Source organism: Balaenoptera physalus (assembly GCF_965194825.1).
Source record: "Balaenoptera physalus genome assembly, chromosome: 15".
Classification (NCBI taxonomy): Eukaryota; Metazoa; Chordata; class Mammalia; order Artiodactyla; family Balaenopteridae; genus Balaenoptera; species Balaenoptera physalus.
Window position 1 is genome coordinate 31397649 of NC_138894.1, and position 27828 is coordinate 31425476.

The 27828-nt window shown below is 45.2% G+C and overlaps 1 protein-coding gene across 5 annotated transcripts; it reads right to left on the reverse strand.

The window, feature by feature from the left end:
• Positions 1–236: 236 nt before the first annotated feature.
• On the reverse strand, positions 237–27828 carry SEMA4F (ssemaphorin 4F). 5 transcript variants are annotated; one of them, XM_082428048.1, is made up of 14 exons: positions 24505–27828; positions 22101–22252; positions 21407–21466; positions 21102–21200; positions 16321–16414; positions 6269–6388; positions 6007–6158; positions 5285–5463; positions 4905–5052; positions 4555–4777; positions 4305–4414; positions 4030–4190; positions 2800–2858; positions 237–2562 (listed from the first exon to the last, which is right to left on the reverse strand). In XM_082428048.1, exons 1-14 carry the CDS (start codon positions 24653–24655, stop codon positions 1952–1954), a joined length of 2319 nt encoding a protein of 772 aa, XP_082284174.1. In that variant the 5' UTR covers positions 24656–27828; the 3' UTR covers positions 237–1951. The 5 variants fall into 5 exon arrangements, with proteins under 5 accessions (XP_082284174.1, XP_082284177.1, XP_082284176.1 ...); XM_082428051.1 differs by lacking the exon at positions 24505–27828 and adding an exon at positions 22831–24489; XM_082428050.1 differs by lacking the exons at positions 16321–16414; positions 21102–21200 and adding an exon at positions 7044–7134.

The window sequence follows — 27828 nt, forward strand, 5'->3', positions numbered from 1 at the left end:
GACCAATAAGGTCTCCAAGACATCTGAAGATTATGAAAATGACAGGCCCTGCCTCCCAAAACCTAGACACTGGCAGCTAAGATCTCACCAGAGATGACCCAGGACAGGATGTCTGTGTGAGGCAATGACTCTCCTCCCACCAAATGAGGCTTAAAGTGACTGCATGTGTCATGCTTATCAGATGGTTAAGCTATATGATTATGGCAGAATAGGCCAAATTTTATAATAACAACCTCTACTGGTATAGAGAGTGCTTTATTGTTTACATGTTCTCTCATTTAATCCTTGCAGCAACCCTGAGGTAGGTATTATTATCCCCACTTTACAGATGAGTAAGCCATAGTTCCAAGGTTAGATTACTTGCTGAGGAACATACACTTATTAATGGCAAAACCATTGATAATTCAAAACCCAAGGGGACTCTTGAGTAGTTCACAGGCTGCTGCCAAGGAAAGTAGAGCTGAAAACTTCAACTGGGAAAGGCTGGACCATTCACTGGATCCCAAGGGAGTCCCTCAGCAGGGATGAATGAGGCACATTCACAGGCCAAGACAGGAACTGAGCAGGAGAAGCCCAGAGCATCTGAGAGTTGTGAAGCAGGAAGAGGTCTTTAAATTTGGTGAGAGCTGACAGTGTCTTCAAATATGCACAGAGCCCACCTTCCAGGAAACGGAGCAACAAGAAGGTATCCAGCGGCTGCCAGTCCAGGGGCTGGCCAAAGGGCAGGAAGAGCTGCCCCTGCCTGGCACCACCTCAGCTTGGCCAACATGTGGTGACCTTGGGGCAGTGGTCCTTTAACTTTGTTAAGGCTTGAGAATCTAATGAGAGTCACAAACCAAGCCCCACCACCACCAGAAAAATACAGACACACATATACAGACAGCATCTTGCATGCGATTTCAGGGAGGCCATGGACCCCAGGTGAACTCCTGCTTTAGAGCAAGGGTATCAACCTGAGTAAAGTCATAAAGTCACTGATACAAACCTATCTTTGTGCGGCTTGTATTTCCCATGATTGTTCCACTTTTTTCATCCCCTGATATTTAGAATGTTGTAAAGTTTCAATAGAAGCCAAGGAAAGGGTTCTAGCCAGAGAAAGAGCAGCTGTGCATGGCACTGGTGGCAGCCAGGAGGCAAAAACAAAGAGAAAGATGGGGTCAGATGTACCATTGCCTTTCCCACCCAGAAGGTCACTTTGGGAGTTTTTCTCTACTCAACAGAAGGGCTGTGAGAGGTGATGGAGACAGGGAAGTGGTTTTCTCCTTTTAGAAAGGAGAGCCATTCCCTCACTGGCTACAGGGTCTCAAGTCCTGTAGGTATTGCCCTCATTCCAACCTGACCCTCTCAACCTCCCATGAATACACCAGAGCATTGGCCTAGTCATCCATGCACATGTGTCCAGGTCACCTATGAACATCCGTGTATTTACACATGCTCTTTCATGGAAGAAGGGAAACTGGGATGGGGTAGATCTCAGGGCAGAGATTGCATGTTGCAGTTTGGGAATCATGCACTCTCCACAGAGAATGAGATAAACTGGGAGAACCAGCAAAAGGAGTCAGTACACATTAGGCCCCTAGCACTTCCACGGCTCCTCCTTCTGGCCAGGGCCCAACCGGAAAGCAAAGTCACAGCAATGTCCTGGGGCCTAGCCCCAAACTAATGGGCCCAAGATAGTGGGCTGAAGGGGTCATAGGGGTTGAGAGGGCAGGGGCAGGAAAAGTCCTGATTCAGTGCAAGAGCAATTCTGATCTCTTATGGGAATCAGGCAAAGCCCTGGCCCTGAGCCCACCCAGGCCCAGAAAAGGCAGACAGGGAATTCGAAGTGATCATTCAAAAAGCCAAAGAAAACTCAGAGGCCATAACGATCTTCCATGACCATCGACCCCCAGCGTCCCAATGGTCATTCCATCCAGTCGTCACTCATGCACGAGTGGTTATGTGCCCAGCCCTAGATGGATGTTTCATCACACGTGGCTAGAGGAGCCCCAGTTAACCGAATGTGGGCTGGGCTTGGGCAAGGATCAAGCAGAAAGGGTGGAGGGAAGCCACCAAAGCCACTGCCCCTCTTGGCCAGGGCCAGGGGCAGCCGCTCATCTTCAGGAGAGGGAGAGGGAGGGTCCTGGCTGTAGCTTGTGGTCCCAGATGGTAGGACCCCCAGGTCCAAGCCCACCTTGTCTCTAGCCAGAAGTTCCCTCTGTCGTTGTCGCTGCTGACGCCAACCAATCAGGAGGAGAGTCAGGGATGCTGCAAAAACTCCCAGGAAGAAGCCTGCCAGTCCAGCCCCCACTATGTGAGCCCGGCTTGGAGCGCCCCGCTGGCTGCCCCATACCAAGCTGTAAGCAGCTACCACACGAGCGGCCCCACCTTCCTGACATTCACAGGCATAAGCACCCATGGCCCCTGGGGATATCACCACTTCTAGCCCATCCCGCCGGGGGGTGAGTGCAGTCACTCCGCTGGGCTGGTGCCACACACAGGATGCCCAGGCTGAGCTCGGGGAACATGGCAAGACCACATGTGCAGCTGTAGCCACAGGAACTTCAAACACCACGGGGTGTTCTGCAGAGACAGCAAAAGCACAAAAGGTGGTGAGGCTGTAGGTTGGAGGTGTTAGAGAGAAATGTGGGGTGATACAAGATATGAGAAGGGGCCATGGTACACAAAGCTAAAAAGGGGATTCCCAAAGAGAGTAAGGCTGCCATAACTTCCAGGATACAAGTTTTAAACTAGGTCCAAAAACATAACTTTCTAGGTCCTTTACATCCACTCTACCCACATTCCCTAAACCATACAGACCTCCAGGCTCTTTAGGACACAAAGAAGAGACATCCGCTGACTCTATGTCTTGAACCAGCCTATAAAGAAGAGAATACTTGATAAATCCAGTGTCAACACCCCCTTACCAAAAAAAAAAAAAAAAAAAAAAAACACCCCCTTACCCTCCTCAGTACTGAATATTCACTCGCCAATTGCACCTCCCATCATCTCATAAATCACCTCTAGAATTACCAGTCAACATTCTCTTCATCACTAAATTTTTCCCCAATACCTCTTATACTCATGACATTTGCCATGTCAAATTCTACAAATATTTCTAGCAGACTACAGAGAATTAAATTTGCACTAGGTCTGTCAGAAAGATGTTTGGTGGGGTACTTTGGAAGAAACACAGGAACCTTCCAAGAAGTATAGCTGGTGGTCCACAACCACAAGATTTCTCTGGAAATCTCTGTTAAAAGATTTCTCTGTTAAGAGAAAGAGAAAACTTCTTTTCTATCAAAGCTAATGAAATTTCTGTGAGGGTCAGTGAGATGGCTTTCTGTTTCACAAAATAGCTCAGCTAAAGATACATCTGTGGTTGTCACCAGCACTCAGTTGGTACTGAATACAATGAGAATGAAATCACCTAGAAAGTGCATGAAAGTGTAAAGAGAAGGACTGAACCCTGAGGAATATCAACATTCAGAAGCTGGATGGAAAAGGAATCAGTAAGGGAGACAGACTGGAGAGTGAGGTAGGGAGAAAAACCAGGAGAATGCAGAGTCATAGAAAGCAACAGGATAGTTTTTCAAGGAAGGAAGGAGGGGAGTTGTCAACTGTGAAAACACTTCTAAGAGCACTTGTAAAATGAAAACTGAGGGACTTCCCTGGCAGTCCAGTGGTTAATTAAGACTCCACGTTTCCAACGCAGGGGGTGCGGGTTCGATCCCTGGTCGGGGAACTAAGATCCCACATGCCGTGTGGTGCGGCCAAAAAAAAAAAAAATGAAAACTGAGAAGCGTATGGCAACGTGGAAATCAACCACACAGTCAGGGCAGGTCCAGCAGGGAGGCAGGGACATTGATGAGGACAGAGAGATGGTTAGTATGGACTGACAGACGGACACACAAGTGACACTAAGAAACACACAGAGAGAGAGAGAGAGAGAGAGAGAGGGCAGCATTAACCCATGGGAAACAGACACAGACATATGGATAGGCCAGAGCCTGGGGACATCAGGCAAGGAACCAGTGCAGCCACCCTCACCCTTCATGCTCTCCAGTGTGGGCCACACACGCAGCTAGCCGAACGCTCCAGGCACAGACAGGGTCTCGGGCCAGAACGCACTCTGAGCAGCTCTGTAGACGGCCACAGTTGGTTGTGTTCACTTGTGTCACCTCAGTACGGGAGCCAACCAGGAGCCAGCTCTACAGAAAGGGAGTGAGGAAGAGAAACACGCTGGATCTCCCAGACTTCAATGTCACAGATTGGCTCTGGACTCAGATGTCTCCCCACCAGACTCGCCAAAATCTACAACTCACTTGATACAATTTCATATTCTCAACTGGCTGTGGCTCTGGGAATAAGGCCAGATCCTCAAGAACACTGAGCTGGGCTCCAATTTGCACTGCTCGGTGGAGGTGTCCATCCTCTAGGAAGCAAGCAAGGGGCAAGACATAATAACATAACTGTACCTGTGCCTGGGACTCTGATACCTGTATGCATGGGACCCTCTCTATGGCGACAACCTGTGTGCACTGGATGGGCAACTTGCTTGGCTATTAAACATACCTGTCCCCAGATAGAGCACATCATACTCTTTCCCTGAGAGGCTGGGCACCCTGTGGGCTACGACTCTGAGGTAGGCTGTATCTGTAGTGACCAGTAGGGGGTGGCCATCAGCCGGAAACACTGGCCTGTCCATGAGTGGGTGGTCCCGGATGAAGGTGAGCACACGGTCAGGCAGGAAGAGCGACGAGCCAAACTGTTGGAGCTTCATGTTGTTGGTGATGCACTAAAGGAAACACAGGATGAGTGACAAAGCTTCCCAGGGGCCAGGAAGCGTCTGTGATGCTTAGTTGGGCCCTTGTCCTAATGGGGCAATTCGAGCGTGAGGTGAAGAACTGCCCCAGCCCCCTCACCTCTCCAGGTCTGGGCTGGGGTACATCATTGTCCATGACAGGCAGTCCCCTGTTGCAGTCATGTTTAAGCTCTCTGAAGGGACCATTCAGCACTGTCCGAAAGTCTTGTGGTAGGAAGGAACAGACAGCAGAGATGGCAGCCCCTTCCCTGGAAGAGTCACAGGTTGGAGCTGGATATTTAGAGGGAACTAGGGGAGGCAACTCATCCCCTGTCAAATGAGATGACCCATGAGAAACGCACAGGGAGCTATGCAGCCTGCTTCACAGCAGAAGGAGCAGGGCTCCATGGAGAGTCCACCCCCTCTGGAGGAGACCGCACTGACCTGCACCAACCCCAGGTATCTCCCACCCTGTAACTCTCCACATCAGGACCCCCTCACCACTGGGAGGAAAAGATGCCGTAAAAGATGGGCGTCCCCGCTCCATGCTCAGGTCGAAGAATGACCATGTCCTGCAGGACACTGGAGGCCCGGCCATGCTCAGGCCCTGGACACAGCAGGTCAGCCTTCAGAAAGGTCGTCCACCTCTGCTGGAGGGTCTTCCGGCCCCCAAGGTCCCCCTGGGGTGACAAGCACATAGGAAGTTCTCTTTAGAAGACCAACATTAGGGGAGGACTGTGGAGACCAATACAAGTTTCCCCCAGACACAGACAGATAGGGAGACAGATGCATAGAAATGCAAGGACAGAGATACAGAGTAACTGAGAAGGACAATGAGGTATGGGGTGGGCAGGATCACAACAATGATGTTTATTGTGTTTATTGTGCACTTATAAAGTTCTGCACTACGTGCTTTACATAAGTTACCTCATTTAGTCCTCAAATCGACACTGCCAGAGTCACACAGGCAGTAAGCAGTGTAGCAGGGACTTGAACCCAGGTCTGTCAACAGTTCCTTCCTTTAACCTCTACACTACAGTGTCATACGGGATAATAAGCGGGTAAAAGAGGCCAGAGCCCTTTTGCCACATTCCTCAAGTTCCCAGAAAAGTAGTCACTGCCCATCAAAACAGGAGACAGAGGAGAAATACAGAGACCAGAGGAAAAGACAGGAGGACAGGCAGAGCAGAAAACAAGACAGACAGCTGGGATCAAGGTCTCACCGCACACACACGGGCCACCCTCGGGACCTTAACGCGTTCGTATGAATCAAAAGCTCGGGAAATCTCCGTAAAGAAGAAGTAGATTTCATCGTCTCCGTCTTCATCCCCCCACTCGGCTGGGCTCAAGGCCACTGCTGCAACAAAGGCTGGGGCTGGGGAGACCCGTGGCCTCAGATCCCACAGACATAGCCTGGGGCCACCACCCAGCCTCCACCCACTCTGTCCCCAGAGCAGCACCACACCCCCTCTGCCCTCTCCCCACCGTTAAGCCAGGATGGCAAGGTCTCTGTCCGAATCCAGTCCTCAGCACGACCCACAGCCCGGGAGATAATCGGCTCCGTCCCCAGGTAGTTTTTCACAGTGGCAACGTAGAGGACGCCCCCTGCAGGGCAACAGGGAGGAGGTGGACTGTCAGACGCACTGAGGAAGCTTTCAGAAAGGGTCACAGGCAGAGCGGGGAGCAAAGCAGGTGCCAGAACCCTCAGGGGCTGAGCACCCATTAAGTGCCAGGCAATGCTAAGCACGACAGGCATTACCTCACTTAAAATAAACAGAAATAAAGTGCTCCGGGGCAGTAACGGGAACCAGTGTTAAGGAAAAACTGCTGGAATGTTCATGTATATGAAGGAAGAATAGAAGCTATCCCTGTGGAAAGCAAGATATTTTTCGTTGGTCTGTTTCTTGCTGTTGTCATTTTTAAGGACTTTTCTACCCTATAATTACAAGGTAACTTTCCAGGAAGAGGTTTGCTTTGCAGCATGTTCCCATCTTACTTAAGTTCTCCCACTATGGTAAATGTCTGAGGGAACTACTGTTCTTTCTGAGCATTAGGGGGTGTATACTGCCCTGGAACAAGTCACAACTTTAGGGTATACTAGCATCATTTAGGGAATTGATCAAAATGCAGATTCCTGGGCCTTGGGCCCAGCAATTCTCACTCAGTACGGTTGGGGGTTGGCCCAAGAACTACGTTTCAAACAAGCAGTCAGAGTTACTCTGATGTGGGTGATAAAGACCTCACTTTGAGAAACACCAACCTAGGGGATTTCTGGATATTTCACAGCCAGCCAGAGGAAACAATGAGGAATCAGATCCTCCCTCCTGGTTCAGTGGAGGTGCAGAGGTGCTCTAGGGATGGTGGGGATTGGAAAAGAGAGAAATCACAGGCATTCTGGGAAGGAAGGGGAGGTGCAGTTCTGTGGGCTGAATGTGAGAGAACTATAGCCACTCTGAGCAACACTGCCAAGGGCTCGGACATGAGTGGAGACAATGACTCAGGGAACAAGAAGGTCACAAACCCCTGGTGGAGTTTTGAGTATCACAGGGACTGTGGAGAGAACAGAGAAGCATTCCTTCACCACCTACTACGTAAGAGGCACTGCGCTGGGTGCTAAGCACGTCACTCTGCCCCCCAAGAATTCCCATTTGAGTCCAGAAGACAAACGTAATCAGATACCAAGAGGCGTGGACTCACAGATGTGTGTAGGAGCACAGAGGAGGACCCAGCCACATCTAACTGGGGGAGCAGCATCTCAGAGGTCACATCTGAGCTGGCTCTGAAGAATGAGCCATTTGCCAGGTAGAAGGACTTCAGGGGGAAGACAGGCAAGTGGGGAAGAGGGGAGCCATGTTCAGGGATATGGGGGCACTCCCCATGGCTGGAGCTCCAGCGGGGCACAGGGGCTGCTGGGCAAGTGAGCAGAGATGAGCTAGAGGTGCAGAGATAGGCACCCAATTGTGATGAATCTGCTCTTCCATGCCAGGAAAATGTGGACTTTATCCTAAAGGTGAGGGCAAAACTGCAGAGATTTTCTTGAGGAGGCATGACATAATTAGTTTTGTTTTTTAGGAAGAAAATGCTAGTTAAAAGGGCCTTCACACAGTCCTGGCAAGAACAGAGAAGGACTAAGGCACTGGCAGAGGAAAGAAAGGGGCTGGATTTGGGAGATATTTCTGAGGTAGATCCCATTAACAAGATTTGAACATCAGCTGAGTATGAGATGTGAAAGAATGGAGTAAAATAATGTCTCTAAGGTTTCCGTTTATAAGACGGATAATAGTAGATTATGATATTATGAACCAAGCAAAGAAATGACATAAGGCTCATAAAGGAGGTGGCTGGAGAGGAGGTGAGTTCATTTGTTGGACCCACTAAGGTTGAAGCGCCTTCGGGACACCTGGTTGGAGTCGCTGGAAGGCAATCGAACAGAAGGGTGTGGACGAAAGGGCCAGAGTCAGGCAACCTGGGAGTCATGCTTAAGTTACGACAGGAACGTGAAAGCCAGGGAGAAAAGGAAAGCGAGAGAGAGCCCTGGGGCACCATCATTTGAAGGAAACTCAGAAGAGCACTAACTCAGAAGAGTCAGAGAGGCTGGAGAAGCAAGCAAGGCTGGAGTGCTGGAGGCTGGTGCCCAGAAACCCCAGCAAGAGCCGCGGGGTCATGTGCACCGAGGGAGGCAGCAGAGGGCAGGGCCACCTTGAAGGAAGCACTACGTCCTGGACTCATAGATGCTCCTGTGAAGCTGCATGTCTCAGGCATTGAAATGATAACCACTAACACTTAAAAACACTTAATGCAGAGCAAAAAAAGGGTCAGGAGCCCTCTGAGGGCAATAGTAGAGAATTAGAAACCCCCTTCCTTACTGGGTGGGAGGGAAGACTATACTATCACTCGAGTTTGTGAAAAGAATCCAAGCACTTTGGAGTCAGGAAGGCTTGGGTTTGAACTCTGAATACTTATTAGTAGTATGATCTTAGGCAATTACCCTTCCTAAGCCTCAGGTTCCTCAAATGTAGAATGGGGATAATACCACCTTCCACCCAGAGCAGTGCTGAGGGTTAAATGAGATAAAAAGAGAGCCCCAGGTAGGGCCTGGTGCACGGCTGGTATTCAATATGTGTTAGGTGCAGCTCCTTAGGAACCTCAGGGGGCCATATGCTTGATTTGTTGCCATAAGGTAGGGGGGCCACAACTATAAAATGGCATCCCATTCCCTTCCAGAGTATTTCATGAGGGAGAAAATCAGATTTTGGGCAAAGGTTCTGGCAGCTAATGGAGCAGCAAATAAGCCAATCCTCAGTAGTTCCAGGGGGAAAAACATGACACAGAAGCCAGAATTGAAATGAAAATTTTCCTAAAAGCATTATACACAAAACACTCTAAAACCAAAACTCTTGACAGAAGCTGTGTCATGGATACCCTGAGAATGGGCGAGATGTGGTGGAAGAGACAGTTATGAATATTTTGGAAGCATGACTTGATGTGTTTGAGGGGGAACACTCATAAATATTCTGGAAACGGTAAAGGACCACAGACAACAATGCAAGGACCCAGTGGTGGACGGAGGTAAAGTCCCAAAACTTTCTAAGGGGTTAAATGGGGGCAGTCAGCAACTCTGGAGCCTAGGATTGCTGAAGAGCACACTCACTCAGCGGAGAGAGCAGAGGGTCACAAAGGGACAGCAGGAGGGATCAGACACTTTGGGAGGGAGTAGCAGGGCTTCAGGTGTTCCACGAGTACTAAGGGGCTTACAACACAATCTTCACACACACACAGAGGAAAAGGAACAACAGCCATCACAGTCACGAGGGCAGAAGTCCACAGGAGGACACAAGATCACCACATGCCCTGAATTTTCCAGAACAGTCAATTTCAAATATTCTGTTGCACTGTTCATACAATAAAATATCCCTGTATGTGCAGTTGTTTGGCAAGTTATTACTGACTAGATCAAGCTAGCAAACATGAAAACATACATCTGCTATTGGCAAAAGATGATATGCCAAAGAGACCGATGCCCACGTTGCTGAGTTTAGTGAGCAAGGTGGTTAGAAAAAAACACACGGTATAATTCAACCCTATTTTTAAAAAATATGTATATATGTCTGTAGGTGCAGGCAAGATTGAAGGAGCTACAACTGGACAGTGTTACTCATGTTTGTTTCTGACTAATGAAATTACAAGTAATTTTTATTTTCTCCTCTCTACTTTTCTGTATTCACTGAATGTTTTTTGTAGTTAGCACCTTTTACTTTTATAACCCCAAAAATTAAGATACTGTCATTTTGGAAATATGAGGAAAAACAAGATTGAAAGCCACAAAGATGAAGAATCACAGCCAAAGAAAAATGACAATTATGTGCAGAAATAGATCTCTACTTGCTCAGATGTAAAGCCTGTGAACATAGACCTCCCAGATATGTTAGCAACCCAACACTGACAGACTAGGATATAAGCCATGGCAGTGAATATTTCACTACACCCTGGAGGTGGAGGGGTTCAAATTTTCACTCTGGTATCAAAATGCTCACTTTTAAAGAAGGTTTATAATAGGAATTATCACTCATTATCTTTAAAAGGAGGGTTTTAATCATGCCCTGGCCTGCCTTCTTCCACTCTCTTTTCTTCTCATGGTCAGAGCTTTGCAGGATAGACAGCTCCTGACCTAATATTCTCTATTTCCTTATCTAAGGTTTATGCCAGCTGGATACCTTTTTTTTTTTCTTTTTTTTTTTAAACAGCCTATTATCAGGACATAATTACAGATCATTGGAGATGCAGTGTTTACCTTTTCCTCTCCTGGCATATAGGATTTCTATAACTGTCTTGTTTCGATGTGTGAATGCTAGTCTTGGGGTACACACTCACGGATTTAAGCAATAAGCTTGACTCCAAAATGCTGGCAGCACCCAGTGAACCTGGAACACATACAGGGCTCCTTGGCAGATGCAGTAATCACAAGATGCAATGAGACCAAAAGGAGACAAGAAAAACACAAGATGAGTTCCCAAAGAGAAAGCAAAAGCTCCATTCTTCTGCTCTTCTTTATAAGAGCCCTATTTATTATTGAATGTGATAGGGAGGACCAAAGATGACAAATCACTGCCTCTAGCTTGGGCACCTTGGTGGGTAATGGCACTATGCACTCAGAGAAGGGGACACTGGTCGAGGAGAAGGTTTGGGGGAGGTGAGTGAAGATAATGAGCTCAGTTTGGGACATGCTGACTTTGAGATTCCTGTGGGACATCTAAGTGGAGATGTCTGGAAGGTAGCTGGATATGTGGTCTGTAGCTCCAGATAATGTATGGGAGGCATCAGAATCTGGTAGAAACAGAATCCATGGGGCTAGTTTTGGGAGATCTGGAAGGCGTCAGATTTGGGAGACATCAGAATGCAGTGGAAACAGAATCCATGGGGCTGGCTGAGATCACAATTACAAAGAATGCAAGAGAAGAGGATCTTAGGTGGAAGTCTAAGTCTAAGGAATATTTAAAGGATGAGCAGAAGACAAAGATGCTGCAAAGAAGACTGAGAAGGAGTTGCGGATGTTCTTAGGCTAATGTGAACATTACTGTCAAAATATCTGCATTTTTCCGAATTGGAATAGTGCAAATAGAGACACTGAGATCATTTTTGTTAATTTTATCTCAGTGGAGTACAGATAAATGTCAAATTTGAAGACAAGATATCTGAGACCTTTTCCTAAAGAAATACAAGTGCCAGTAAACACATGAAAAGCTGTTCGACCTCACTAATAGAAATGCAAATCAAAAACATCAAATTGGACTCTGGAGAAAGTCACTGTTTTATGTTTATTAACTATATTTTTGGGGCTAACTGGCTGTAATGAAACAGGCCTTCTCATCACTGCTGGTAGGACTCACTGGAGAGAAATTTGGCCAAATCCATAAAGTACTATAAAAATCTTTTATATCCTTTGGCCCAGCAATCCTACTTTTTGGATTGACTCATGCGATTAATTAGATTCATGTAAAGGATTTACATAAAAATTTATGTAAAAGGATTCCTTATGCAGCATTATTTATAAAAGCAATAATTTATTTTAAAATCTGAATGTATAATTATATGGGAATAATTAAATAAGTGTGCTACATTCATATGATAAAAAAGTATACAATCACTAAAAATCAAGTTTTGAATAATTAAACAAATTCTATGATGAGAAAATGTTCAGTATACAATAAGTGAAATATGCATGACAATTCCAATTTATTATAAATACGCACACGTGTGTGCACACGCACACACACACACAGAGTATGAGAAAATACTCCGAAATAATAATAGTGGCTACTTGGTGATGACTGAATTACAATAAACTTTTCACTTTCTTCTTTATACATTTCTATATTTTCTCAATTTTCCACAATGCACATTGCAATTTTTATAATTTAAAATAAGAAATACTCCTGCCATTATATTCTAATATTTTCATTACTAAAACTCTTTTCTTTCAAAATATGTCTATTATCCTTAAGGACATTTGTATAGCTCCTAACTGGGAATTCTGGTTCTAATTCTTAAATAATATTGCCACTATCTTCTATACTGCTATTTTCAAAACAAAGGGGCAGTAGGACACAATGGATCAACATTAAAAGTTCCAACTAAATATTGGTGTTATGTCAGACCAAGAAAAAATTTAAATTATAGCCCTATAAAGAACTTCAGAGGAAAACTTATAATATTGATATTGACTATGACTTGGATCTGAGACAGAAAAAGCCATGGAGGTTCTATGTCTTGAGCTAGCCATTCTAAACTGTTAGAAAGTGATTTCTGACACCTCCATCAATTATCAGCTGAACGGCAACACTGAATTTCATTACCTGGGGGAAAAAAAGACTTAACCTGCTTGAAAATGTTCTTTGTTATACAATTACCTTATCTATGAAATTTGTATTCTTAAACTACATGCTGTGTTCCACTTGCTGAGTAGAACACAGAGAAATTACACACAGATCGTTAAATGTACTTAAAGATACTGCTTGAAACAAAGTATTTTAATTATTTCAGATTGTTGCAATTGGAAGTCATTTTGTTGATAAACAATTATGTAGAATCAAGAGACATTCATAACTGCTAAACCTGTGAAATCTTTCTTAATGATCTTAATGACTGGCTCAGCGTTTTGCCAAAGATGCTTGATATAAAGCTAAGAAAAGTAAACTATTGACTAAACTTTTATTCAAATATGTATGCATATAAACAAGGTCTCACTGATTTCAACTGTAGATGAATGATAAAAATGACAACTCAGGGGCTTCCCTGGTGGCACAGTGGTTGAGAATCTGCCTGCCAATGCAGGGGACATGGGTTCGAGCCCTGGTCTGGGAAGATCCCACATGCCGCGGAGCAACTAGGCCCGTGAGCCACAATTACTGAGCCTGCGCGTCTGGAGCCCGTGCTCCGCAACAAGAGAGGCCGCAACAGTGAGAGGCCCGCGCACTGCAATGAAGAGTGGCCCCCACTTGCCGCAACTAGAGAAAGCCCTCGCACAGAAATGAAGACCCAACACAGCCATAAATAAATAAATAAATAAATAATTTGTAACTCTTATTTAAAAAAGAAAAAAATGACAACTCAAATATATTTACTGGATATATACTTTATGTTCATTTTCAAAAACTTTTGTTATTTCATTGTTTCAGAAAAGGTAAATCATTAACTGAATGACTAAGAGTGACTTTTTTATATATAAATTTATTTTATTTATATTTATTTTTGGCTGCATTGGGTCTTCGTTGCTGCGTGCGGACTTTCTCTAGTTGAGGCGAGCGGGAGCTGCTCTTCGTTGTGGTGTGCGGGCTTCTCATTGCGGTGGCTTCTCTTGTTGAGGAGCACAGGCTCTAAGTGCACGGGCTTCAGCAGTTGTGGCTCGTGGGCTCTAGGGCTCAGTAGTTGTGGCGCACAGGCTTAGTTGCTCCGCAGCATGTGGGATCTTCCCGGACCAGGACTCGAACCCACGTCCCCTGCCTTGGCAGGCAGATTCTTGACCACTGCGCCACCAGGGAAGCCCAAGAGTGATTTAATTTGTACAGCTTTTAAGACTTTTCCTACAAATAAAGTCATGCATAAGAAAAGAGTTTAGCGTCCAGTGGTTGAGGCTTTGTCTTCCAATGCAGGGGGTGCAATTCAATCCCTGGTCGGGGAGCTAGGATCCCACATGCCTCTCGGCCAAAAGGCCAAAGCATAAAACTGAAAGCAATACTGTAACAAATTCAATAAAGACTTTAAAAATGGTCCATAACAACGACAACAAAAAATGTTTAATGTTAGATCTTATATCCCAATTTTTGTTTTTCATAAAATATTGTGCAATATTTAAATTAAAATTTATATTGTCCGATATTTTATAATAAGGTTCACAGCAACTTTAGTGAAGGAAGAAAAACACAGTGTGATAAATGATGCTAAGTCAACTGATTAGTTAGTTGGGAAAAATCAATTTTGATTCCCTTCTCATGCCATTTGTCAAAATAAGTTTCAAATAAATCAGAGTTAAAATGTTTGGGAAAAAAATTTTAAGAAAATTTTTATCTGCTCTCTAACTGAAGAAGGATTTAGCTTAAAAAATATAATCACAAAGGAAAAGGTGTAGATTGGAATACTAATATCCTACCTGATAATTGGCCCAAGAACATAAGCAGAGGATTGACCAAAGCAGAAATAAAAATAAGTACTAAAACATGAAAAATGTTCAACTTCACTAATATTCAAAAAAATACAAATTAAAACAAGGTGCTGGGACTTCCCTGGTGATCCAGTGGTTAAGACTCCGCCTTCCAATGCAGGGGAAGCGGGTTCGATCCCTGGTCAGGGAACTAAGATCTCACATGCCACGGGGCAACTAAGCCCGTGTGCTGCAACTACTGAGTCCATGCGCTCTAGAGCCTGCGCATCACAAGTAGAGAGAAGCCTGCAGCCACAACGAAGAGCCTGCATGTCACAACTAAGACCTGACACAGCCAAATAAATAAATATTTTTTTAAAAAGGTGCTATTTTTAGCCTTGAATTAGCACACACACACACAAAAAAGTTTAATGACAACAAAACAGTGTGGTGAAATTTATGTGAGAAAAACTCTCATTTACTGCTGATTTAGGGTGTAAATTGGTATACCCTTTCTAAAAACTCAATTAGCAACAGATAATGAGCTGTAAAATATTCACATCCTTTAATATAGTAATCCACTTCCAGGAGTCTTAAGGAGACAATCTAAAATGAGGATAAAAATTTATGTACAAAAATGTTCATTACAGTATTAGAGACAATAGCAAAAACTTTGAAGTGAACTAAATAAACTTGAAAATAAATTTACATAAATAATTTGGAATTCTTTAATTAAATTATGGTATGCTCACAGGTTGAGTAGCATAATGTCATTAAAATTTTTCTTCATAAAGAATTTTTAAATTATATAGAAATGCCTATGATATAAAGTCACATGACAATATTCAAAATTATATCCATGTAGCATGACATTTAGAAGTTTCATAAAACACACACTCATAAAATTTCTGTTCACCTGCCTGTTTTACACTCATGAGAAAAATCGCTGGGTTCTCACTGAATTTGGAGAGTGTATGTGGAGTAGTCTAACCTAAAATACAGGCTATGTAGCACACAAACAGTTCACTTTGTGGCTACCAAAGAATTAGTCAGTGGCTACCAAAGAATTAGTCAATCATTCCCCAGAAAAGATTTAGGCATAATCTGTGATAGAACCATTGAACACTTGAGCAGCTCTACATGTATATATAGTTTGTTCGAAGGAAGTAACAGAAAGAATTTCTTTAATAGTCATTACTGATTTTTCTGAGCAACGAAGGACTGGCCAGCCAAATATATGTGCATGAGTATATATGCATGTGGACACACACATTAAAAAGGCTAGAAGGAAATATTCTAAAATACTAGCAGTGGTTTTCAGAGTAGGAATACTCTAAAACTGTGCTAATATGGTAGTCACTAGGTATGAATGGCTATTTATATTTAAATTAAAATTACATGAAATTTAATATTCTTCCCTTCATTCGCACTAGTCACATTTCAAGGGCTCAATAGCCACATGTAACCAGTGGCTACCGTATTAGACAGTGAAGATACAGAACAATTCCATCATCACACAAAGTTCTTTTGGACTGTGCTGTTCTAAAAGATTTCTTATGTTCTTCTTTATACTTTTTGCAAATTTATTATAATATGCATTGTAGTAGATTCCTCTTACAAACAGGAAAAAATGACTAAAAGAGATGAGGTTAACAAAGGAAACATTCACAGTCTACTGTGAACAGTGACATTCTCTAGAGAAAAGCAAGAGAAATGATATTCTGTGGGTAAAAGCAGGAGAACACAAGCACTCTGGGAAGAATAGGAAAGGCCAGAAAGAGATGTGGGAATAATAGACATTCTGATGAAAGAAAAGAAAGGACACAGAAATTCCAACAGCAGGGCGGGGAAGGAGGCAATTACAGCAAGAAGTCACAGGTTCTTATCTCTCCCCACTCACCAGCTATTACAGCTGCTGACCGCTGAGCTGGCTCAAAAGGACATTTCCCCCGGCCACTCTCAGGTCTTTCAACCTGCTGGAAACTGGACACATCCTACAGACCAGAAGGGGGCAATTGGTTTAGAGGTCATGGGGAAGTTCATGGTGAGAATTACAAAGATGGTCAGATGAAGAAAAAACCCAATTCCCATTCATCTCCCATTCCCCCACTACCATCCCCATATTCCCAGTCTGCTATTCCTGATTCCACCACCCATTCCTGCATTTCCCACCTCTGCCATCCCTCTTTTCATCAGTTTATTCCTCTTCCCTCAATTCCCCTAGTACCCAACACCCACATGCTCTGATGAAGGAACACCTAGGATGGCACTAGAAGACACCGAGAGGCTGAAAGGCAGATCTTTCCTCTGAAATGCTGCTGAACTGCCAGCTTTGCAACTGGCTGGAGAATATGCTACAGGATAAGGAGGACCAGGGAAGAAAGCAGGCCTCCTGAGGGCTGGAGCACTTAGGAAGGGTAAAGAAAAGTACAGGCTGATATAGGACCATCTGAAGCCCAGGGGTCTAGAGAGAAGGGCCATCCTTCACCTAATCCCACCCCACGAATAAAAGACTGAACCAGAGTCAAGGATACACAGAAGGAGGGAAGGGAATCTACAAAGTCAGTGAAGACCTGAAGCTGAGGTCAGAATCTGAGAATTTGGTAAGTGTCTTCCTCATCCAGGGACTCCAGAGGGACTAACCTGGGGTGCGGGGGTGGGCAAGTGGTGTAAGAGTTCCACAGAGCCAGCCAGACATTACCTTAGCTGAGCATCCAGCACTAAGAGAGCCTTCAAGATAACATCTAAAAATGAAAATCAGGGATGATTTCAACCTGGACTGACAGGGAAGTTAACTATGGCCAGTTAGGAATCAGTTATGACAAGAAGTACCAGGCATGATATCTCTAGTTCACAAACTAGGATGGACATATGGTGTTGCTGGAGCCTTATTGCTGTGATGGTAATTGGAGAACCAACATAGGTCTATGTCCCCTGAGCGTAAGTGTACCACTGGCCCATTCTGACTGCTCACTTATTTGCTGTAGTTGGCAAACAGGGTTTTATTTTACTGAGAGAGCCTTGAAGAAGGCCTGTTAAAATGAGATGTGATCTGATGTCCCCTCAAAGGGAATACTGGGTCAAGAATCTTCCAGGATGGAGGACCCCATGGAAACACAATCATCTGCCCTGTGTGGTGGTGGGCACATTGTAGCCAGAGGAGAAAGATGACAGTTCAGTGAGAGATTACCAAGATGTTTGGGCACTCTGAACATGGGGTTATTACCTGCTGCTGTGGCCTGTCTTATCGCCTCCTTTTCTCCACACTGCCTCGCCTTGCCCGCAATTAACTCTCTACACCCACCCCAGATTTATATTCCTAGACTATTAGTCACTGACTTAATAAATGTTTGAGCCACAGAATGACAAAAATGGCTCACCATTGCCTCTTTATCCCAAACTACTACTTCTTCTAACCAAACCTGGATCACCTGTTATTCCTAGAAAACAAATTATGCCTGAAACTATTCCGTTACATTTCATCAAGGACTTATAAAGGATGAGCCTTTTCTCAGTTCTCATTCTCTTTGATCTTTTCCCACCATTGGATATTTTTGATTCACTCCCCTCCTTGAAATAGTCTACTTCTTGACTCTTGAAATTCTACCCTCCTGGAGCCCCTCCTCCTATCTGTTGCTTCTCTATCTCCTTTGGTTGTTTCTCTTCTCCTTTCCAGCCTCTAACCATGTATCCTTAGTCTTTTTCACATATAAAGATCTCATCAATTTTCACATTTCTGCCCAGACTTTCTATGCAAATCATTCCCCAAACTCTCTAAAGCCTGATGTCTTCCAAACTCTAGTCCATGTTTGCACTTGACTGCTGGACTTCCTTTCCTCACAGAGATGATCTATTAAAACTGAACATGTTGAAACTCATCCTCTTCCAGTTTCCCCAAATGGCATCATCACATTATGTAGGTTTATAGCCTTTGAACAAGGGAGCCGATTAACTACATAGGTTATGATTACTGTACGGTCAAAGTGACATTTAATTAAGGTCTGAAAGGATAAGACCACAACACCACATTATCTGAATGTTGAGATTTTTCATTATATCATCATTGTGTCAGCACAGTCCTATCAGCATGAGTTGTAGTGAAGGCAAGTCCCTCAAGTTGAAAGCCAGAGCTATGTAGGCAGGCTCTCACTGAGCTGTGGGGTTAGAACCCATCCTTTGACTTTGGCCAAGAAGAGTGCAAGGCATATAAAGGACCTTTCCTAAGAGGTTGGGGGTGAGGGGTAGGGGGAGATGGTCCTTGTTAACATGAAACAAATCAAATGTCACAAGAAATTGAAGCCAGCTAAGGTCTTCTTCTAGGGTGCAGGCTGGACTAGAGGGACAAGGTAGTAGAGCAGAGCCAGACAAACCTGGGTTTGAATCTTGGCTCTGCCTCGGCCAGCTATATATCTCAGACTTTTACCTAACTTTTCAGAACTTCTGTTTCATTCATGTAAATTGGAAATAAATACTATCATGATGTGTCATCATTATCATAATAAATAAATATCATGATATGGTGATAAGAATTAAACTCAATTGTGAATGTAAAGTATCAAGCACCAAGCCTGCAACAGAGTAGACACTCAATTGAATGGGAAGTCTTCTCATTGTTGCTGTTGCTGTTGTTGTAAGTCTAACATTTTTTCTGTTAACTGCTGGAGCTCCCTCAAAAAAACAAATTAAAATATCTTCCCCCAGTGTCTGATGAGCTGTCACTGAAGGGCAACACTCCACATTGTTGCAACTGGTAGGTCCTATGCTTAAACTTCCTTTTGTGAGAACCTTCATTTCTCTGAGCAATCAACTCTGAGCAAGTTGTTATATCTGGATCAGCTAGTCAAAGCTCTCAGGTTGTTACACACAGTCTCAAAGTCATCAGTCTGGGACATGAGAAGTTCAGCACTAAGGATAAGGCAAGGACTTGCTCAAGCAGATGGGGATTGCCAGGTAGCAGGATAAGACAAAGGTAGAAAAGAACATTCAGGAAGTCTAGAGAGCAGTCTCAGGATGCTTAAAGGGTTAACACAGTTGTTAGCTGTACCTTATATTCCCCTACAAACAAGCCTTGATCAAAGGATGGTCCTTCATTTCATGAGCCTGCGGGATAGGAGGGTTCAGAAAAAGAGCTGAAAGTCGTAGGAGTGCAGTACACAGGCCCCTGGCTTCTTTCTTGTTTGCTGATATTCCTCAAAAATGGATAGGGGTCCAAGTCACACCACTCCTGACAGGTATGTCCAGATTATTTTCTGTCCAGATACTTATCTAACAACCATTAGGGTCCCACCTCAGAGAGCCAAAGAAGAATAGAAGGCCCTGGGGAACTAACTTGGAGTAATCACATCATCTGTAAACCATGGCTCTGGTATCCACACCCATGGGCTCCCTGATCCTATGTATACTAGGAAAGGACAAATATGTCAATTGCAGTTCCACTGCTACTTCTGTGAGCTTTGTGAGAACTGTAGGGAAACTAGGCCCTCAGCGTTACCTGAAGGGATATAGAGATTTTCAACACCACCCTGAACTGGGAAACCTTCCCAGGATGAGGGAGCTATTCACACCTCAAAAGGGAGTCTATCACCAGCATTATGAAAATAACTCAACATAGACGCAACTAACTCCAAGGAGAGCCCAGAGGGACTGACTAAGGCAATCAAGCATATACAATTATAGCATTCTTAAGTCAGAAATATAAGGATGATGTTTAACAAAGAGGTTTGGAGCTACACACTGACTAGATCCATGTGGCAAGGACTACTGCAGGCTGCAGAAGGATCAAGTCAAGATCTACCATTAAGGATCAGGGTCAGGAAAGGGAGTTGTTGCACTCCCCCCTACCCCTAGCAGGAAGGGATAAAAAGTGTCCAGTGATATGAAGGACATGTGAGGCTTTTGACTCATCCCAGGGCCTGGTCACAAATGTGTGCAGCCAGAGGAACAGTAATTGACTACTGGATAACTGATGAGAAAAGGTGAGGAGTCAAAACATTAACACCCTTCCTAAGATGTCACCAATCCCAGGGACTTTTGAGGTCATGACCAACCTAGATGTGATTAGGAGTATTCATGTCCCAAGCCTGCCTGGGTGTGAGGTTGTAGATGTCCAGGGCTTTAGCAGCAATGAACAGGACCAAGAAGAAAACATGGTTGACAGAGTGCCCACCTTGAAGGCAAGATCCAGAGTATGGGGCCAACAGGTACTACGTTAGTGTGCAGTGACCTCAGAAGCTGTTGAGAGCAAAGGGTCACAGCCCACACAGAATGAGGCTGACAGAGGAGGTGGGAGGAGGTGGTAAAAGACAATCACATGCCATGGGAGGAAGAAACAGGTATGGACAGTGCTGACTAAGAAATGGACCCAGGCTCCCTGGACAAAGCATACACAGGACAAGGAAAACATGAGCCACTGGCCTCTGAAGTTCCTCCCCACAGCCCAGCTAGCATCTTCACTTCCTTCACCATCCCACTACGTCCCTCTTTTCACTTTGTATTTCTTACCTTCTACAGACAACCTCCCTCCCCCTCCCTTTAATACCCTCCTTCAGTAGACAAAGCCTCTACCCTATGAGGACATCCCTCACCCCCAATGCTTATCATGCACAAGGGTTCCCTTAAGCATGACCCCTGTCATAGTCGCTCACAGAAGACCCCTCCCGTCCTTCCACCCCTGTCACTCACAATAACCCCGCACTTCGGATCAAAAGCGAAGGTGCCACAAATGAGGAGGTGAGAGGCATTGGCAATGGCGAGAATCTGGACAAAATTGTGACATTCTTCCTAAGGGTCAGAGATGGTTAGAGAGAATCAGAAGCAGCAGGTACAAGGAAAAGTAGTGTTAGGACAGTTATATGCAGCTCTGGGTATGGTGTTAGAGCCCCTGCCTGGGCCCATTGGGATGGGAGCATTGCAGGGGACTGACACAGAGTCAGGGCTGGGCCAAGGCCTCAACTGACATTCAGGCCAGGGCCCAGATTTATACCTACCTCCTTCTTGCCTTTCTTCCTACAGTTCTGTCTGTGGGCCTCAGGCACCATCCAGTCAATCTAAGAAAGGAAGAGTGACCATTTCTCCCAGATTCTCACCCAAATTCCTCCCAAGTCAGGCTAGGTGACACAGTTCTACAACCTCCATCAATTTGGAAACTTCAGAGACAACCTCCCGACCACAGAGCACTGTTTTTCATACTGGAGGTCGCTACCCATTAATGAGTAATGAAATCAATTGTGAAATCTCAACCATTATTTTTAATGAAATAGAACATATCAGAATGTATCACATATAGGAGAGTAGATATTGTTTCAAGAAAGTTTTTTTTCAGTACATACTTTGTGTACTATGTCAAAATGTACCATATATCTCTTACTAAGGGGTGGTCAAAAAAGTTTGAAAGCTATTGCCCTAGACTAATGTGATTTTAATGATTCCTCTGCCCACTGCTACCTGAACCCTGGTCACTGTGGCCTCCTCCCCATCATCATGAACCTCCCTCATAGCCTCCCCAGTCACCATGACCCACCCCCATCACCCTCAGCTGAGACAATGAGGTTGACGATCTACCCTTATTCCTTTTTACCAACATTCCCCCTCCTACCACAACACCCCCCCTCATATGCCATAAAACCAAGGAGCTAATCACATGCTCTAGAATCTGAGCTCCTCCCCACTCTCATCTCTCACCCTGCGAGGTCTCTCCCCTGAAAAGGGCAGGGATAAAGCGAAGATGGTGTCCCGGGCGCCGACATAAAGCACATGGGAAGCAGGATCCACAAGGAGAACGGAGTAATTGTATGTCTGAGGGATGGTGAACCGGGTGAGATAGGAGTCAGCCTCTGGCAGGAAGAGAGGGTGAAAGTGAAGAGTGATATCAGCCATCATTTCATAAGAGTTGGGTCCACAAGGGCAAAGCCAAAGGGGCCAATTTTTGTTTTCTTCCAAGTATCATTTATTTAGCAGCCTTAAGGGCAAACACAAAGCCTTGACAGGCCAACCATTTAACTTCCCCAGGGAAAGATAACTGATGAGGCCAGAGTATTTAGCACACAATAAAGTATGCTTTTTCTATAAAAACAGAACACTTCATTAAAATAGCATAAATATTAAGTCTATTTAATATGTATTTCTATTCATAGCAACATGATACATAATTTGAAAATACCTGTAAAAGGTACAAGTACTTTTCTCTCTAAATATCCTCTTTTTTAAATCACTACTTAATAGTAACTCCTTTTTACTTAGAAGGGAAATGTCTCACTCTTTTCACCAACACATTAAGAGATCATCTCCTCTCTCTCCCACCACCCTTGATCTCACCCTAATTCTACCCAGAGGTAAGAGAGTAGAGGGGGCAAGAAGAGTATGTGCTTTGGAAATGGATCAGCCCAAGTTTGAAGGTGGCTCTTTCACTTACCAGATGTATGATCTTGAGTTAGTTACTTGCCCTCACCGAGCATCACTTTCCTCATCTGTAAACACCACCATCCAGGGTTGTTGAGAATTAAATGAGATAACATATGTGGAAGCATCTGACACATACTACATATTTCACAAATGGTTCCTTTCTTCCATCTTTAAGCATGTGCTCTGTTTGGGCCAAATCTAAACCCATATCAGCATTCAAAACTCTGATCTATTTAAAGATTGTAACAAATAAGTTAGGATGAATTTACCTTCTTAGCTCAGTCTCTGGCTCTGGGGACCTGAATTAATACAGTTCTGCTCTACCTGCTTCATCTGCTCAGCTACCTTCAAGACTAGTAGAATGGCCATGGATTCTTAGACGTGCTGATGTATGGAGCCCCACCCACCCAATCCTCCCACACCCATACTCATGTCTGTGCTGTATCCTGACTACTATCCCATGCTTAGTATAAGCCCCGGATCACCCAACCACCCTTCATATCCCCACCTCTGCCTCGCCTTGTCATATAGACCTCTCTGGATTCCTGGATATGAACCCAGACTGGCAACCTCAACTCCATGTTGTGGCTATTGCTCCAACACAAACTGAAACCCAGGCTCTGACCACAACTTTGTCTTCTGGATTCAGAGCATCCCTATATGTCACTGGTCTGAAATGACAGAAGTAATTTAGAAGACTCTAAATTACTATTACCCAGTTGTGAGTTTTTCCCAACAGGATGTACTCTTGGCTTCACTGGGTCTGTTTGCCCAAGCTGCTAACACTCACTGCCCACTGAGAAAAACACAAGGTTCATAGCTACACTCATGCCCACCTCAACAAAGAGCCTTTAAAGTGTGAATCACTCCAATGATCACTTTTAACCTTGTGGCATCCCCTGGCTTCTTTCACATCTTTTAAAAGGACATCTCCCTCCTCCTTTTTTCCTTCTGAAGACTTTGAAAATCATTTAAACAGAATCTTAAATCAACTCATTGAATCGTTTCCCAGCTACTCAATATAGGGAATGCGTAGAGGGAGTAGGGAACGTTGAGGAAGTTAGGAGGGTTATGGTGGATCGGAAAATGGGAGTTCGTGTCAGAGATGAGAGGCCCGGTAAGTGGGTTAGGGAAATCAGGGTTGTGAGAGGGGCAAAAGGCTCGGAGGAGGTTAGAACTGATGATAACCAAATGAATTTGTGAAGTGGGCAGATGGAAATGCTGAGCTGGTAATCAGAAGGATGGGTGTTTGGAGTAGTATGAAAGACCGATGGGTTTGAGAGCAGGATGGGCGTCAGGCTGGCGTGACAGACACAGGTGCATGTGAGGGAAGAGAGGAATAAGGGAGAGGAAACTTCGAAATAGAGGGTTTCCGGCAACCCCCATTCCCCTCCCTGGGCCTCAGGGTCCGCGTCTGCACGGTGAGGGGCGGTTGCCTTAATAAAGGGCCGCGGGAGCCTCCTGGTCTGGTAGTAGGAGCCGAGTCGCCCGGCCCGCTGGAGCAGCACGAAGTGGGGGTCCCGCCCGCAACCGGGCGGGGCTTGGGCGGCGCTGGACGCAGTGGGCTGAGCTGTGGGGGCCCGGGTGCGGCTTCCCGGGTGGGGAGGGCAAGTGGGTTCGGGTACCTGCGGGCGGGGTCTGGGCGCGGCGCGAAGGAATAAGGGCCAGGGCGCACGCGCCTTACCGGAGATAGGAAGCGAGATCCTGGGCACCGAAGGCGAGATGCGGCCACACACCGGGCCGCTTAGCACCTCCAGCAGCAGCAGCAGCAGGGGTAAGGGCGAGGCCGGGGACGGCCCCGGGCGCGGGCGGGGCCACGCAACAGAGGACGGCATTTTTGCCACCGCCTGCCCGCCGGGGTGTGACACGCCCCGCAGCCTCCTCAGAGCCTCGGCGCCGCCAGCTTCGGCCCCACTCTGCTCTCCTCGGTGCGGCTGGGCTTGCGGCGGCGGGTTAGAGCGCAACCTGGCTCCACCCCTTCAAGAAGGGACCAATGATGGGGCTGGTTTTCTCCTCAGCCGTAGGGGTTGCGTGGAGGTCGGACTAAGGAGAGAAAAAGCCCAGGCCAGAGAGAGAGGGAGCTAGACCCAGGGGAAGGTGGGGCGTTCTACCTCGAAAATGGGCTGGACGTGTCACTCCAGGACCCCGAGTGACAGGTTTGCAAAGGTCGCTCCAAAAACTCCAATTTGTATGTCTTGGCTATTGTAAACAGTGCTATGAACATTGGGGTGCATTATCTTTTCAAATTAGAGTTTTTTTCTGGATATATACCCAAGAGTGTGATTGCAGGATCATATGGTAGGTGTATTTTTAGTTTTTTAAGGAACCTCCATACTATTCTCTTTAGTGGCTGCACCAACTTACATTCTAACCAACAGTGCAAGAGGGTTCCCTTTTCTCCAAACTCTCTCCAGCATTTATTGTTTGTAGATTTTTTGATGATGGCCATTCTGACTGGTGTGAGGTGATGCCTCATTGTAGTTATTTGCATTTCACTAATAATTAGTGGTGTTGAGCATCTTGTCACGTGCCTGTTGGCCATCTGTATGTCTTCTTTGGAGAAATGTCTGTTTAGGTCTTCTGCCCATTTTTTGATTGGGTGTTTGTTTTCTTGATGTTGAACTGTTTGTGTATTTGGGAAATTAAGCCCTTGTCGCTTGCATTGTTAGCAAACATTTTCTCCTATTCCGTAGGTTGTCTCTTCATTTTGTTTACGGTTTCCTTCACTGTGCAAAAGCTTATAAGTATGATTAGACTTTAGTGGGGTCTTCAAGGAATCAAGTCATACTCCCCCACGTATGGAAGAGTCCTTGGCACATTTTCCAATGAATGCTACTTCAGATAGATAAAACAACTTATAGAGAGACATAGAGAAATTTATTGTAACTAGGAGCAATGGATGGTGTGGAGTTAGCAAGCATATTGTTGAAGGTGGTGTCAGTTATAATAGACCTTGTAACCAAAAAGGAAACACAAACAGTTTTTAAGTCAAAGGATGGCATGACCAAATATATTTTTTCAAAGATATTTCCAACATAAGTGTCTAATCTGGAGATTAGAGACAAGAATATAAATTTGGACTGTTTATGAAAGAAGACCTGTTGAGAAGCTATCCTTTATACTGAAACACAGGAAGTCTGTTGGACATTAGATTACAATACCTGGGACACCTGGGTTAAATATTTCTGGTTTTACAATGAGGAGCAGTTGAGGGGAGAAAAGTGGTTATGAGACTAGAACATAAGCAAGTAACTCTTTTCCTATTGGTTCTAACCTATCCTGAACCACTCATTGGTAAGCTGACCTCCTCTTCCCCAGCCTGCAACTCAAACAAATAACTTGAGAGGAGTAAAGAAACAATAATCAAGATGGAAACAGGAGAAAGTGTTTGCCCATTTCTGGTTTGGTACTAGCATTATCTTTTCCTCTCCTGTGGGCTAATTCAGAGAAGAATTCTCATTCAACCAGATAGAGTTGAAGACCCAGACCAGACAACTGATGAGGACCATGAGGCTCCTATCCCTACTGGATTTTGTCAGAGGTACTATAGGAATCAACAGCAAGTAAATGAAAATGAGTATGAGTAGAGAAGGGGCAGATCCTCTTGGAATGTAGAAGTTTGAAAAGACTTAAAAGAGCTTTCTGAGGGCAGACTCTAACTTCCATGAAGGCAAGGACCATTGTTTGTGTGTCCACTATATCCCAGTCCTAGCACAGTGCCTGACACACAGTTTGCCCTCAACAGATATTTATTGAATAAAAGAGTGACTGACTTATACTAGGGGAGTGGCAAAGATGGTGGAGTAGGAAGACTCTGAGCTCACCTTCTCCCCTGGGCACACCAAGATTACAACTATTTACAGAGCAACTATTGATGAGAAAAACCAGAAGACTAGTGTAAAAGATCTTCTACAACTAAAGATATAAAGAAGGAACCACAACAAGACATGTAGAAGGGGCGGAGATGCAGTATAGTCAAGACCCATATTGCTGGGTGGGTGACCCACAAACAGGAGGATAATTACAATAGCAGAGGTTCTCAGGTCCTGCCCAAGTAGCAAGTGGTCCAAGCCCCGCATCAGGCTCACCAGCCCAGGGGTCCTGCACTGGGAAGATGAACCCCCAAAACATTTGGCTTTGAAGGCTAGCAGGGCTTACTTTCAGGACAGCCAGAGGGCTGTGGGAAATAGAGACTCTATTCTTAAAGGATGCACACAAAATCTCACGTGCTCTGGGACCCAGGGCAGAAGTAGTAATTTGAAAGTATGCTGGGACTTCCCTGGTGGCACAGTGGTTAAGAATACGCCTGCCAATGCAGGGGACACAGGTTCAAGCCCTGGTCTGGGAAGATCCCACATGCCATGGAACAACTAAGCCCGTGCACTGCAACTACTGAGCCTGCGCTCTAGAGCCCGCATGCCACAACTACTGAAGTGCTCACGCCTAGAACCCGTGCTCCGCAACAAAGAGTAGCCCCTGCTCGCTGCAACTAAAGAAAGCCCACACACAGCAATGAAGACCCAATGTAGCCAAAAATAAATTAATAAATTAATTTTTTTAAAAAAGAAAGTATCCTGAGTCAGACCCACCTGCTGATCTTGGAGAGCCTCCCTGAGATGCTGGAGGCAACTAGAGACATAGACACTGGCAGCAGCCATTTTGTGGAGCTCATTCTACCATGTGGACACTGGTGCTGGCAAGTGCCATTTTGGAATCTGCCCTCTAATTTATTAGCACCAAGATCCTGCCCCACCCACCAGCCTTTTGGCACCAGTACTAGGATGTGTCAGGCCAAGCAATTAGCCAGGTGGAGATACAGCCCCATCCACCAGCAGGCCTGCTGCCTTAAGACCCTTTGAGCCTGCAGCCACCCCTGGACACGGTTCTGTCCACTAGAGGGCCCAGGACCAGGCCCTGAACACGAGTGTGCAGTCACTAGCCCCAGAACCCCCCAAGGCCCTGCAGCCAGAGACCCTGGGACATGGCTCTGTCTATCAGTGGGCTGGCA